At 37.5% G+C, this 13,436-nt stretch overlaps 2 protein-coding genes across 6 annotated transcripts in view; one reads left to right on the top strand and one right to left on the bottom strand.

The window, feature by feature from the left end:
* Positions 1–13,436, top strand: part of LOC145985087 (elongation factor-like GTPase 1) — a 400,968-nt gene that overhangs the window by 69,566 nt on the left and 317,966 nt on the right. For all 5 annotated transcript variants that reach the window (XM_083118671.1, XM_083118670.1, XM_083118669.1 and 2 more), the window contains exon 16: positions 7,177–7,325. In XM_083118671.1, the coding sequence (XP_082974797.1) occupies positions 7,177–7,325 (149 nt within the window). The remainder of the gene's footprint in view (positions 1–7,176; positions 7,326–13,436) is intronic.
* dsx-c73A (doublesex cognate 73A) overlaps positions 8,273–13,436 on the bottom strand; it is a 158,368-nt gene continuing 153,204 nt past the window's right edge. The window contains exons 5-6 of the mRNA XM_083119910.1: positions 13,101–13,265; positions 8,273–10,126 (exon numbers count right to left, since the gene is read on the bottom strand). Coding sequence (XP_082976036.1) covers positions 10,059–10,126; positions 13,101–13,265 — 233 coding nt within the window. The 3' untranslated portion in view covers positions 8,273–10,058. The remainder of the gene's footprint in view (positions 10,127–13,100; positions 13,266–13,436) is intronic.

The raw sequence follows: 13,436 nt of genomic DNA, 5'->3' as shown, positions 1-13,436 counted from the left end.
TAAAATACAAGATTTTGCAAGTTCTTCTCCCTTCCGCATCCACAGTTTAACTGAGCTGTCATTCCCCAGCATTTTAAATCGTTTTTCATCAGAAAATATCACATGTTCCCAATCTGTATCGTTCCATGCGCCATAATGGGTGACAAACTCAAGTCTAGCTTTTGCATGTGCGTCAGTTAGTCTGTGTTTTTTACGTGGGACGTGTTTAGAAACACCCTGTTTCTTTAGTCGGGACACTACAGTAACATGAGTAAGATTAACTCCTTATTTTGAAGTTTATGTTCAATTTGGCATGAACTCATTCCTCTGTTCTTCAGTGCCATGTCCTTTATCATACGATCCAGTCAAGGTGATGTCTTTTTCTTTCTGCCACAGTGACTTCTCAGTGATGATTTTCCATGTTCTTGTTACTTTTGCAGGCAGCGGCTAATTGTGGATTGATGCATTTGAAGTTGTCGACCAATTTCTCTCTGAGAATGACCATCCATATGCAAAGCAAGAACCATTCCTTGCTTACGTGGTGAAATGTCACACTTTCTGCCCATTTTTCCGAGAAAACACGCTCAAATACACTACACACCACTAGAACACTTCACAAATATGATAACGTATCCAAACTGTCAATAATGAACATGTAGGTGCAACATAAAACACGTCACAAGTTGCACTACTAACAATCGTTTTACAGATTCCTGACAATTGATTACAAAGCCTTGCAGCAGTAACCGATTGCAACACCCTCTAGCGGACACTCCAAACACTAAATCAACAAAAGAATAACACCACACTACGTAGTGATACCAGACCAATGCTTCAATCAATTGATTTCAAGTTGTGCAGGAAAGATGCATGCATGCGAAACTCAAAATTGTCAACATCCGTAATAAGAATACAGTGATGCTATTTTTTTTTTACAGAGTGTATGTACAGTACATACATAAGGACATACACAAATATTCTAGAGATCAGGGGTGCCCACAAGGGGGAATCATAATGCACCTGCATCATGGGATTTTGGGGGGAGGGGGACAAAATTTTATAGTTTATCTACCACTTCTACATATCTTCACACAAAAATGGGGGGATCGTTTAATTTGATTGACTTGTTATTGATTTTTAGTTATGGTTATTATGTACAGTTTCTCTACCTACCTGTGGCTGATAACGGTGATGCGATTGAAATGAAACACCACCGCTTATGTCTTTAGAATCAGCTTGGAAGAGGAGGGGGATGCACTCTTTGCATAGTCAAGCAGACAAAATGTCAAAAATAAGGTTCAGTACATTAACAATGGCAGTGAGCCAAGGCAGTTTTGTACATTTATGTTAGGAAACATAAATGAACCGTGCTTTTTCTATCTTGCAATGAAAGGTTTCAAATGTTATGCACCTTTCTATTGGCATCTCGGCCAGTAGCAAACAATGTCTGGTGTTTTTCGGACACTGCAGACTTCAGTCTTAGTGTTGGATGATTTGAGGCACAATTTGTTTCGCTTGCAGTAGCGGAGGTTGGGAGAGGGCATGGGAAAATTGTCCCCTCCCCACACTTTTTGCCACTTTTGCTACACTATGCTATACTAAGGGAAAGTAAACTGTCCTGCCCCCCCTACCCTGTTTAGGCACTTTGTTCCTCTAGTTTTGGAACCCAATCGCCGCTACTGTTCGCTTGTTGTGCTCCTGTGCTACGACTAACTGGGTAATTGTATAATACTGTCAGTTTTCGTTGTCTAAAGCTTACTTTTAATGACATTCATTCCAAAGAGTCTTACAAGGCAGTTTAAATGCATGTGTGTGGAGTACACATGTAATACCATTCATCGCCAAGATAAGTGGAAAAACACTATGAACTTAAACATGCTTAAATATGTCTGTGTTACACTGTTCTGCAAATTTTATCTGTAGAAAATAATTTGAGCAAATAATTTGGCATAAAGGGGGGATGTTCTACCCATTTTTGGGAGGAGTGCATCATAGGACTTGGGGCAAATGGGCACCCCTGCTAGAGAAGAACCAAGTAGAAATGAAAAATCTATAATAGATTACATCATTGTGCGGAGAGAGATGAAAAAGTTCATAAGAGATGCGAGAGTTAAAAGAGGGCTAGAAATAAACACTGATCATAAACTTATCATATTAAAGATATGACTATAGGGGTTAAAAGTAAGACATCAAGGAAGAATAAAAGGAAGAAAAGTATAAATGACAACATAAGAGAGAAGATAAAGGTACCTATATATAACATACCTAAAATAATAATACACTTATATAACTAAAACTAACCACATACTAACATAAAAAATAAGCCAATTTGAAACTACATTACTAATTATCAAACATACTAAAAATCCTTAAATAAAAATAATAATAATAATAATAATAATAAAAAGAACATACTTTGCTAAAGACCTGTTCCGGTTACAAGAATGGGTCAATACAATAATATAAATTTGAAGATACTATTGTATGTATAGAATACTATACTTTTTTTTTTTTTTTTTTTTTTTGGAATGAAGTGAAAATAAAGATGTAAAGAAGGAGAAAAAATGGCGGGGAACCGTTAAATTCAGGAAACTGACATCCTGGTTTATTTTGCGGGGTTCTTCCCCTTTAGATATGTATATGTGTCTCAAAAAGTATTATTTTATATTAACTTAATATGTTATGTACAGACGGGATCAAATGATATATATACACAGCGTGTCCACGCTAGAGGGATCGAGAAATAAATGCTCGCCATTTAAAACCAGATAAGGATATTGCTGTATTTTTCATATGACAGGAAAGGGAACTCTCCGAGATTGTGCAACACTGTTTTCAGACAGCTACACGGTCGCGCATGCACGTCAATAGCTTTTGTCTCGAAAGGAAGCCAGGCGCCATTCAGTAGTCGATCACGCAGTGGAAAACATGTGGACACCGCAACAGAAAGTTCAGTGCATGTTATGGCTAGCAGAAGAGAAATCTGTTACTCGGGTTCAACGCCGTGTTCGTCGTACGTGGAATGTGGATCCACCTGGTCATAAAGCGATTCTCCAATGGAACAGAACACTCCGAGAAACAGGTTCTTTACTACCGCAAACCGGCAAACATGCGAAAGTGTCTGTGAATGAGGCAACAATCGAACATGTGAGAACGGCATTTGCAAGGAGTCCAAGGAAGTCTATCCGAAGAGCTAATTCCGAACTTCAAATTCCTAGATCGACTATTCACAAGGTCTTACACAAGCGACTCCATTTGACTGCTTACAAGATCGAGCTTCATCACCACATAAAGCCAAATGATCGTCCGCTTAGGGCACATTTTGCAGCTGAAATGCTTCTGCGAATTGAAAATGACAACTCGTATCTGGTCAAGAATGTTTTCTCGGATGAAGCAACCTTTCATTTATGCAGCAAAATCAATAGGCACAACTGCCGGATATGGGGTTCAGAAATTCCCCATGTTATTCACGAACATGAGAGAGACACGCCTAAAGTGAATGTCTGGTGTGGATTGACGAGGAACTCTGTCATTGGACCATTCTTCTTCTTAGAGGCTACAGTCACAGGACATGTGTATCTGGACATGTTGCAGAACTTCGCCATAGACCAATTTCCCCCAGGATCGATTTTCCAGCAAGATGGAGCACCAGCCCATTATCATCAACAGGTGCGTGACTTCTTGGATGAACGTTTCCCCGATATGTAGATCGGAAGAGAAGGACCCCTTGCCTGGCCAGCCAGGTCACCCGATTTGACCCATTTGGATTTTTTTTCTGAGGATATGTTAAGGACGTTGTTTATCAAGGAGACAGACCAAGAAATTTGCAGGAACTGAGGGGCTGCATCACAAATGCAGTAGCGCTTGTGACTACCCAAATGCTAGAGAACACTTGGCAGGAAGTTGAATATCATTTAGATGTGTGCAGACCCACCAAAGGTGCACATATCGAGTTGCATTGAACATCATCTGAAACTCGGTGAGTTTTGTATCAAGTAAAAGTAAAAGTTTATGTTACCAATACATTCTGTTCACTAGAAATTATCACTTATTTCTCGATCCCTCTAGCGTGGACACCCTGTATATATATATATATATATATATATATATATATATATATATATATATATATATATATATATCTTTCTCTCCCTCTCCCCCCTCCCTCCCTCCCTCCCCTTGTGCGTATGTGTACGTGCACACCAACACCTGTTTCATATTAAATCTGACATATTTTTATTGAATCAACTAATTGCAGTCATGACTGGGAATGAACCAGGTTAGCAATGGAGACATAATGAAGGATCAAAAATACAAAAATTCCTGGCATGAGTAGTTAGTAGTAGTAAAGGTAAGGTAAAGTTGGTAGTGCGTATAGAACCATGCCATGAAGGCACATTTAGGGGATGTAGCAGTAGGGTGCCTGTGCCGCTTATCTCGAGTTCAGCCATTTTAGAGGTCATACGATCAGCACCACGCTCCAAACCATCTTTACTCCACAGGGATGTAGTAGAAACGAGAAAATAAAAATGTTTTATATTCTATGTATGTGGCAGTATTCTTTGCATATTGTCTTGGGAAGTATCTGTTGTTAACATCCTAACCCGCAATTTTGTTTAAGGGCTAAACTGGTTGAAGGTCGCGAGTGTTCCTGAGAAATAATGAGCATATCACATAATGCGCAATAGTTTAACTTGCGTTTTTTTGGAAGGGGAGGAAAAATATCATATACAAATCAATTCTACGAATGCATACGTCATTGTGACCATGGAGTGTATTTTGCACACTAACGAGGATCTGGCATCTAGACATACGGTCAGTGTAATGGTCTGTGGGGTTTGTGCTGTGTCCTATCCATCTACGTTTGTAGTTGTCCTTTCACAAATTTCATCTTAACACACCTTTAATCCTTATCTTTGTGATTACCCAAAAGTGGAAGAAAAGCTAAATAAAATAATCAATCAATCGATTATTCTGTCCCTGCATTTTTCATTTTTTCTTCATGGCCAAAAATTAATGTTTCACTGATGTAATGCATCACTATAATCATGTGAATTATTTTCCGTCATCGTGTGCTTAATCATTCCGTAAAGCATAGACTCTAACGCTGTTGTCTTTAGTGTAATTGATCTTATTGTGTGGAAGTTTTGATGTAGGCAAAATAATGGTTAAGAATAAATAATAATAACTTCGAGATGACGCATATTAACTGTTCTTAGTTCTATGTCAAGGAACGATTTCTCCTATACATTAAAAAGGATTCTGGCCTCCGTGGTAGAGTGGTTAGCACAGCTTGCTTAAACACCGGCTGTGGCATTGTGTTCATTCGGTGTTCATTGTGAGTGTCCCTTTATTAATTTCATCATTTCATCGACCATCCTCATCGTCGCATTTAGCCAAAAGTGGCACAAGAAACGAATTAAAATAAAGCAAATTAATCAAGCAATCGAAATAGGGTCTCCGGTTTCATAGAGCAGTATTCAAAGCACTAGGTCATGGAGACCCTCAAAATTGAAATAATAATTGCAACAGAAAACCTGATATTAGAGTATTTTAAGAGTTTAGGCATATTAACAATTCACGTCTACCAAGAACAATTTCACCTGTATTGTATGATATATGGTTCTGCCCTATCAATTGATTGATTAATTTGGCTTATACTTACTTCGCTTTTTGTGCCACTTTTGGCTAATTTGTGAAAATGGAGATGAGTGATAATATGATGAAATTGATGAATGGACACTCACAAATATCTATGCCCAGGCCAGGATTCGAACCCGGAACATCTGGTCCTGAGATGTGCCACTTTTGGCTAATTTGCGAAGATGGGGATGAGTGATGATATGATGAAATTGATGAATGGACACTCACAAATATCCATGCCCAGGCCGGGATTCGAATCCGGAACATCTGGTCCTGAGATTTCGGCCTGTGTATGGGACCAGTGGCCATCCACCGTCGTGAGGAAATTGGTTAGCTACAAATGAGTAGCGTGACGTGGTCACGGAAACCTACGACTGAAGGCTTGTCTTGCTGACCACACGTCACCCCATAATTCCCACCTCGGCAGGTGGAAGTGAGGCCGGCAGTCTGTAGGTAGGACCTGGCCCTCACGGACTGTGGCCCCATGGGTTATTATCATCATCATCATCTTGAAATAAAGCTTTATCGTTATATATTACCATATTTCATCGTATAATCGTGGCACCCTGTTTTTCAATGGAAAGAGAGAGAGAGAAGGGGGTGGAGGGGGGGGGGGTAGGAACACAAAATCCTTCCACAAACTGCCAAGACTCCAACAAGCTTGACGGAAACAAGGTTGCGTGGTGGCCTTGTCTGCTACTGCCCTCCCCCACTTTCTTATCTATACAGGAGTAATGAAGAGTTTCCAACTCACTTCTGAGTTGGTTGATCCCGTCTGTACTACTGTATTTCTTATGTTCTAATTAAGTATTGTATTATGATTCATTCCATGAACTAGTGTATCTTGTACATCAAATACATTCATAAGGAAAAGTTTCTAATAAGATGTAGTGAAAATGTGATCCAATGAAATGTTTGATAAAGTTATGAATGTATACATTCTAAAGGTCAATAAATATTGTTATGCAGTTTTCATTCATTAAAAAATCAGGTTCTGTTGGCCACATTACTCTTATTACTTTGTTCCTCAAGTCCCAGCACCTTTAATTTGTAAATTTTAATAAGCCTAAAAAGTAAGTTACTTGCATCACATTACTCACCAACTTCAGAGGTGTTTTGTATTTTATAACTTTATTATGTATTTCATGAGCATAATGCTTTGCTGTAGTATATGATTTAATGTAATGGCGGAATTACATTTATTAACCAAGATAATAAAACTTGCCTTGAAGTGAATTAGTGAGAATATTACTAATCTTTCACACATTCATGAAGTCAGTTTCTCTAGATGTAAATGAACATTAACTTATTAGATGTTACTTCAGTAAATATTGTGTAGGAATTAAGTACATATATTGTACAAAGTTTACATTATTCAAATTGATAAAAATAGGAAATATTATAGAATCACATATTTAGGATTCCTTATGATTTTCTTTCAGGGTAAAGGTACAGTGTAATATTGCATTTATAGATTTGTGATCAGATTGGTATGTGCAGTTCACATGAAACATACTTAACTGATTTTTATTTCTACTTTTTTGTATTTTTCAGTGAAATGTCCAGTCAGCCTTATGGCCCACTGTCAGGGCAAATAATGTCTTCAGTGAAGGAAGGTTGCAGAAGAGCTTTCCAGGCACAACCACAACGTCTTATGGCAGCCATGTACAGCTGCAACATTTTTGTCAACGCTGAAGTGCTCGGTGAGTACCCATATGTTGTGATGCAACCTTTTCTATTACATTTTTATAATTATGCTTTGTTCCGCTTATTTATTCTTAGGGATTTCGTGAAGTAAGTAGTGAAGCTACCAAGTGAAGATTTGAACTGTTTTCACTTTTTCGACCAGCTGCTACTTCCGATGCAGTTTTAGTGGTAAAAAAAATTCTTTGAGAAATTGAAAGTTATCCTCGTAAGTAAAAAAACAGCGTGGCTTTTAAAGTTCACACAGAAACAGGTGTCTCACATGCAAGGAAAGTTTTTTATACATACGCCTAGTTGTTTACTCTCTTTTTCTGTCACGTAAGATGGTAATGCTACAGTTGCTACAGCAGAAAGCATTTTGTTTATGTGGTTTGTAAAGTGCAAATCATTTATTTCTGTTCAGTGGACCTTCCAGGGGAAATTTCAAAATGATCCCCCATTTGGCATCAGTATCAGACTATGGAAAGTCATATTGCATTGAAATTCAAGGTCACATCCACAAATTAAAAAAGAGATCAAAAATTAAATATCAAGAACTGTTCCACAGAAATGATTAGACTCATAGAGTCAGTCATGTGCTGCTGGTTCAAGAAGGAACCAGCTGTCATATGAGGCTTGCAGACACTGGTCAGGACCATTCAGTATTTAATGATTTAAATTACTTCTTGTGTCAACTTAAATTCAAATTATGGAAATGATTGTGCGTTTATTAGTCAACTTCTGGCACATTTGTTGTTTTTCAGTGTAATAACTTCTTAATTTGTTATTATTAAAATATCTAAAATGCAAAGCACATGAAAACAATATTCTAGCCTATAATGTCTACTGGAAAGTTTTAAAGACTACAGTATTATATCAGCACACCAAAATTGCACATGTTTTTGTAAATCTGTTGAATATATTGTAAATTGAGGAAAAGAAGTAGATTTTTTTTCAAAACAGTTTATTTACAAAATAATGGAAACAAGCAGTAACAAAAATTAATAACATGTTTTGCAATAAATACATAGGCAAGATATCATACATTATGTAACTTTAAAGACAGCACATTATGTGCGAATATTTATTGATTACAGTGATGAAGAAAACAATGTTCAGAAAGTGAATTCCACATATATTAAAATTAAATATCGCTGGTTTTTAATATCTGTTGATAACACACACGCACACACACTCACACACAACATACACATGCATATATTCAAATCTACATGCAACTCTTAACAAAAATTGCAGTTTTGAAAGTTGAGTTTTACTAAATTGATTTTAATGAATTCCAGAAACTAATTGGAAATAATTATTCAAAGTTGCTAGAATTGCTTGTAATTAATAACAGAAACATATGAGTTTTTAAAGTTTTGTCTATAATTTCAGTTGATTTTAACATAAAAATTATAGAACATGCAACACTTGCTAAACTATATTAATGCATAATACCAGTCAATACGTGACCATATGATAATGCAACTCTTTGAACGTGCATCTGTTTATATCTTCATGCTGCTGATGGTATTAAGGTAGATGATTTTTATTACAAATTTGTGATTTATTTGAATATTTGAATTTAAATTAATATTGTCCCCTTTCATAAAGAACCAAATGTGTCTGTACACATATTTTGTGGGCTCTTTTCTTTATTTGCTTTGTTTCAAAATAACTCTGTTTGGTTAGAGTGAGTGAGGGAAATCAGTTAAAGTTGAATGGAATACATGCAGTATTAGACTTTTGCTGCCAATAGACTTTCACTGCCATATTTCAACACATATTTATTACTTGATATTATAGGCTTATTCACATACTCTTCAATGCATAAGAAGCTTCACCCATTTCAAGATATCCCTTCACCAAGGCTCCCCCTATGATAATAGATACTTGCTTCATCCAGTGCTACCATTCCTATGTTGCTTCAACCCTGAAGGCATATATTTGCATTGAAGTGGATGAGAAAAAGCTTTTTCTATTTTCTCCAGTACATGTTTTGCAAACTTTTTTGAAGAACATCGGGATATTTTATTCAGGAAAGGAAGAAAATTAAGCATCTTACTTGAAGTAGTGAAAAACTACAGAATTTTTTTTCTTTAGAAGAAATATTTTCTTAAGATGATAAATATTTTGGTGCATGCTATTTGATGTATTATTTACTTTGGTACAGTAGTTTTCATCTGTTCCCATTATTGCCTCTTACGGAATATCAACAAAATTGGAATGTGTTAAAATAATTTTCAATATTTAATTTATGGAATTGTGGTTTAATATTATGAAATGAAATAGGACTAGAAGTACCAAGGTGATAATTAAAGTTACTAATTCTCTTTATATATTAATATAAATTATGCAGCAATAAATATTAAAAGTTACTAAAATATGCAAGACATTCATCATATAAACTTGGAGAATACTTGAAAATTGTTCAGTTCAGCACACTTTGTACAATTAACGAACAGTTTGGTAACCACTTACAACTTTCAAATTAATCAGCACATAAACATGAAGAGAATTTCAGAATGTGTCCCCTTCACATGAAATGCTAAATCCATGGTGTTATGATCAAGTTAACTTGTCTTGTAATCCAGCATTCTTCATTACAAAATTAAAGCACACGTTTCATCACATGCACAGTACATTTCTTGTGTTTATCAAACTTAATTTTTGCATGATTATCTTTTAAAAGTCACCTGTATTCTCTCTCTCTTTTTGGATGTGTAACATAAATCGTCATGTTGTAATGTTCTTCATAGGGTCCACTTAAGTTTGCTGACAAATTCCTGCACCTTGTGCCAAGGGAATGGTGGGAGAGGACCTGCAGAAATAAAGACACTTATCACACACACACGTACACATGTTAATAACAACAAATGAATTTTAAGAGGAGGCAGTCTAACCAATGTTTCCTGCATCCAAGCATTAGTTTATTGTGGGCTCCGAATCTATCTGTAGAAATTTCCCTCACTTCAGACCCCCCCCCCCCCCCTTGCCCCATGTATATTTGCATGTTGCTGCAGTTTGTTTCTTTCCAAAGCTGTTCCCCAGAAATTAGTGATGACAATCGTAAGATAATTTTTCTGTAGCTAGTATACATTGAGTGACATTAGCAAATTAAATATAACGAGCAAATCAAATAAATATTTTTGATAGGATAGTTGAGGACAGTGGACCTTTCTCTTAAACATTTGAGTCCTGGTCGAAGCTGTATTTGTTTGCTTAAATTTCTACAATAGTCAAGGCGTTAGTCTTCTTTCTGGTGTTTTCTTGTCCTTTTCATCAAGTTGTTGTTGCTGAATTCATATATATGTAGAGAGAGAGATAGGAAAGTGATGTTTGAAAGTTGATTATACATTGGAATATGAAAATTTAATAGTGATCACAAGGGTGCATGTAAGCAAAGGAAAGGAGTAGCACAGTACGTAAGGTGGTACAGTACTTCTCAATCCCAACTTGCAAGCAGGTCAGAGACAACGCCAGCCACATGACAACAGGCATTGTCATGGAGGATAATGGATGGAGTGGTCAGAAAGCTACACCGTTTCTTCTACAGGACTTCATGCAGGTTGCATAGTATGAAATGCACATAGTAAGTAGCAGTGACACTTTGTCCATTGGGTACTTGGCGAGTAAGAATCACACTGTCACAATCGTATGCAACAATAAGCGTGACTTTCATGTGTGTTGGGACATGGAGAGCCATCATGGTGCCACTTGATGGATTCATGTTTCAGTTGCACCTCCTACGAGCTTGCTCATGTTTCATCCTAGGCAATGGTTCTTCATAGGAATTCGTCTTGTATTACTCCAGATGAATCCTAGATGCCTTGCATTGCTGCCAAGCTTCAATCTGAGTCAGTGCATGTGAAACTCAGCGTGCCACAGTTTTCCACAAGTGTAGCCACCCCAGGAATTTCAGGACAGCTGTTACTGAGACTGGTTTCGCCGGCAATCTCGAACAGTCCAACGGCAATCATCTTCCAGCAAGGTAGACACAGCCTCCACTTGCACATCCATAATGGCAGGGTGCCCAGACTTAGGCTCATCATGCATGTTTTCGCATTCCTACTTGAAGCCGTTTACCCACCTCTACTGTACTGTATGGTCATGCATCATTTCAACAAGTCACTGATAGCACTCCTTTGCAGCATAGTCCCTCGCAGTTTCAATTTTCAGCCAGGACCGTAATGTTCCTGTTCACATGTATCACATGATACCATGGGAAGGGGAAAGTTCAGTCTCGTATGTGCCAACATGGTCTGGATCACCCCTATCATCATTCCCCTTCAGCACTGCTGTGATCACTATTAACCTTTTGAGACCCAAGGCCTTTTTCACATGTAAGGCTCTCTGTCCCGAGCCGATTTTGAGCAAAATGCAGAGTTTCAATTAAATGAGTGTAGATCGGAGACTAATTGCCCTAGAGAGATGAGTGATATACCGTTGTACGCGGAATGAACCAGAGATTCAGACTATATGAAATTTATGCAAATTCGGCATATATGTGGTGGGGGGGGAGGGGGCAAACTCTCAAAATTCCAAAATTTCTGGAAAAAAAATTAGTTCCCCCACCCTCCCCCCAAGAAAAAAGTACATGACAGTGTCGACATGCACATGGAAATGATCACTGACATGTAAGGAACACAAAAATATTTGCATTATTATCATATGACCAATGTAACTTGAGTTGTACCCCCAAAGGGAATAGTCGACACGCCACTGATTGAAGCTTCAAAATGCAGCGGTACCTTGAAATGACTATAGCTCAGAAACTAAATGCCCTAGAGATATGAAAGATATACCGTTGTACGCAGAATGAATCACAGATTCAGACGATATATAATTTATGCACATTCGGCGTACATATGGAGGGGGGAAAAGGGGGAAATCCCCTCAAAAATACTTTTCTTAAAAAAAATGGTGTTTCCCCCCGCCCCCTGAAAAAAAATGTCAAAATGCAAAATTTATGCAAATTTGGCGTATATATGGAGGGGGAAGGGAGAAAACCCCCCAAAAATTATTTTAAAAAATTGTCACCACCCAAAAAATGTCCTCGCACTTGGGCACAAAACGACACCTACGCACAACATTCACGGACGAAAAGCTAGAACGCAGTGAAAAATGAGCACCGATTCTTGCAGGTGCTTGAAATTCTATTTTTAGACAATGCAGGGTAACCCTTGTTGCAACTTGTGGACACTTGTGCTAAAAACACAAATGTTTCCTTCAGCGCGCTTCGAAATTCCATTCTCACAACGCAGATTCAGCAACTAGTCTTCCCCCACCCCCTCACGGAAAACTTTCATTTTGACATCCGATACTGATAAACAAGCTTCCTTCGAAAGCAGTTCACAGGCGGGAGTGAAAAGCATTGCTTTAGAACAACAAAGTCGGTCTTCCTTTGTTGGCAAAACTTTGACCTTGAAAAGAGATGCAAAAGAGAAGTCCCTCTTCCCGCCTTTCCCCAACTATTTTCATGAAGACAAAAAAAATGCAAAAAAACATTTCTCTTAAATACATGTGTTAGGAACAATATTAAAAAAAATCGAAATTCTAGCCAAAAATAGAAAAGTTATAACGTAAAAACTACGACCTTGACACAGCATCTCGATCGAGACGCTTGGGACAGTGAGGGTTACATTTGGGTATCTCGTTCGAGACGCTTGGGTGGCAAAAGGTTAACTTTCCAATCCATGTATTTTGCCCTTAAATGTTCCCACTTCCATCTCCCTGTTGAGATGAAGCTTTGCTTTGATAACGAATCAGTTTAAACTGATGTAAATAATACTTACCTTGAGATGAAGAAGTACCTCTGTAAATTGCTCTTGAAATTCGCAGTGGCCGACTTGAACGGAGTGTCACGTGGTTTTTATTGCTTTGTTGCACACACATCATACCATATACCCTTATACCTGGAACACTGGCATATGTGGGCTGGTCATGGCTCATTGGTCCATCTAGAAAATAAATATTTTGTGAGTTTGAAACTTCATATCATCTATACTGCTCAACAGTGTGATTTTTATAGAAACAAAAGTAGCCATTTATGTAGATACAGATAGATAGATAGATTTTGGAGGTGCTGAATTTGAAAGTGACATTAACTGTTGTTGATTTGCTCATGCTTG

Source organism: Lepisma saccharinum, chromosome 3, assembly GCF_977018435.1.
Source record: "Lepisma saccharinum chromosome 3, izLepSacc3.1, whole genome shotgun sequence".
NCBI lineage: Eukaryota > Metazoa > Arthropoda > Insecta > Zygentoma > Lepismatidae > Lepisma > Lepisma saccharinum.
Note: the sequence above shows the minus strand (reverse complement) of the source record. Positions and strands in the feature narration are given on the sequence as shown.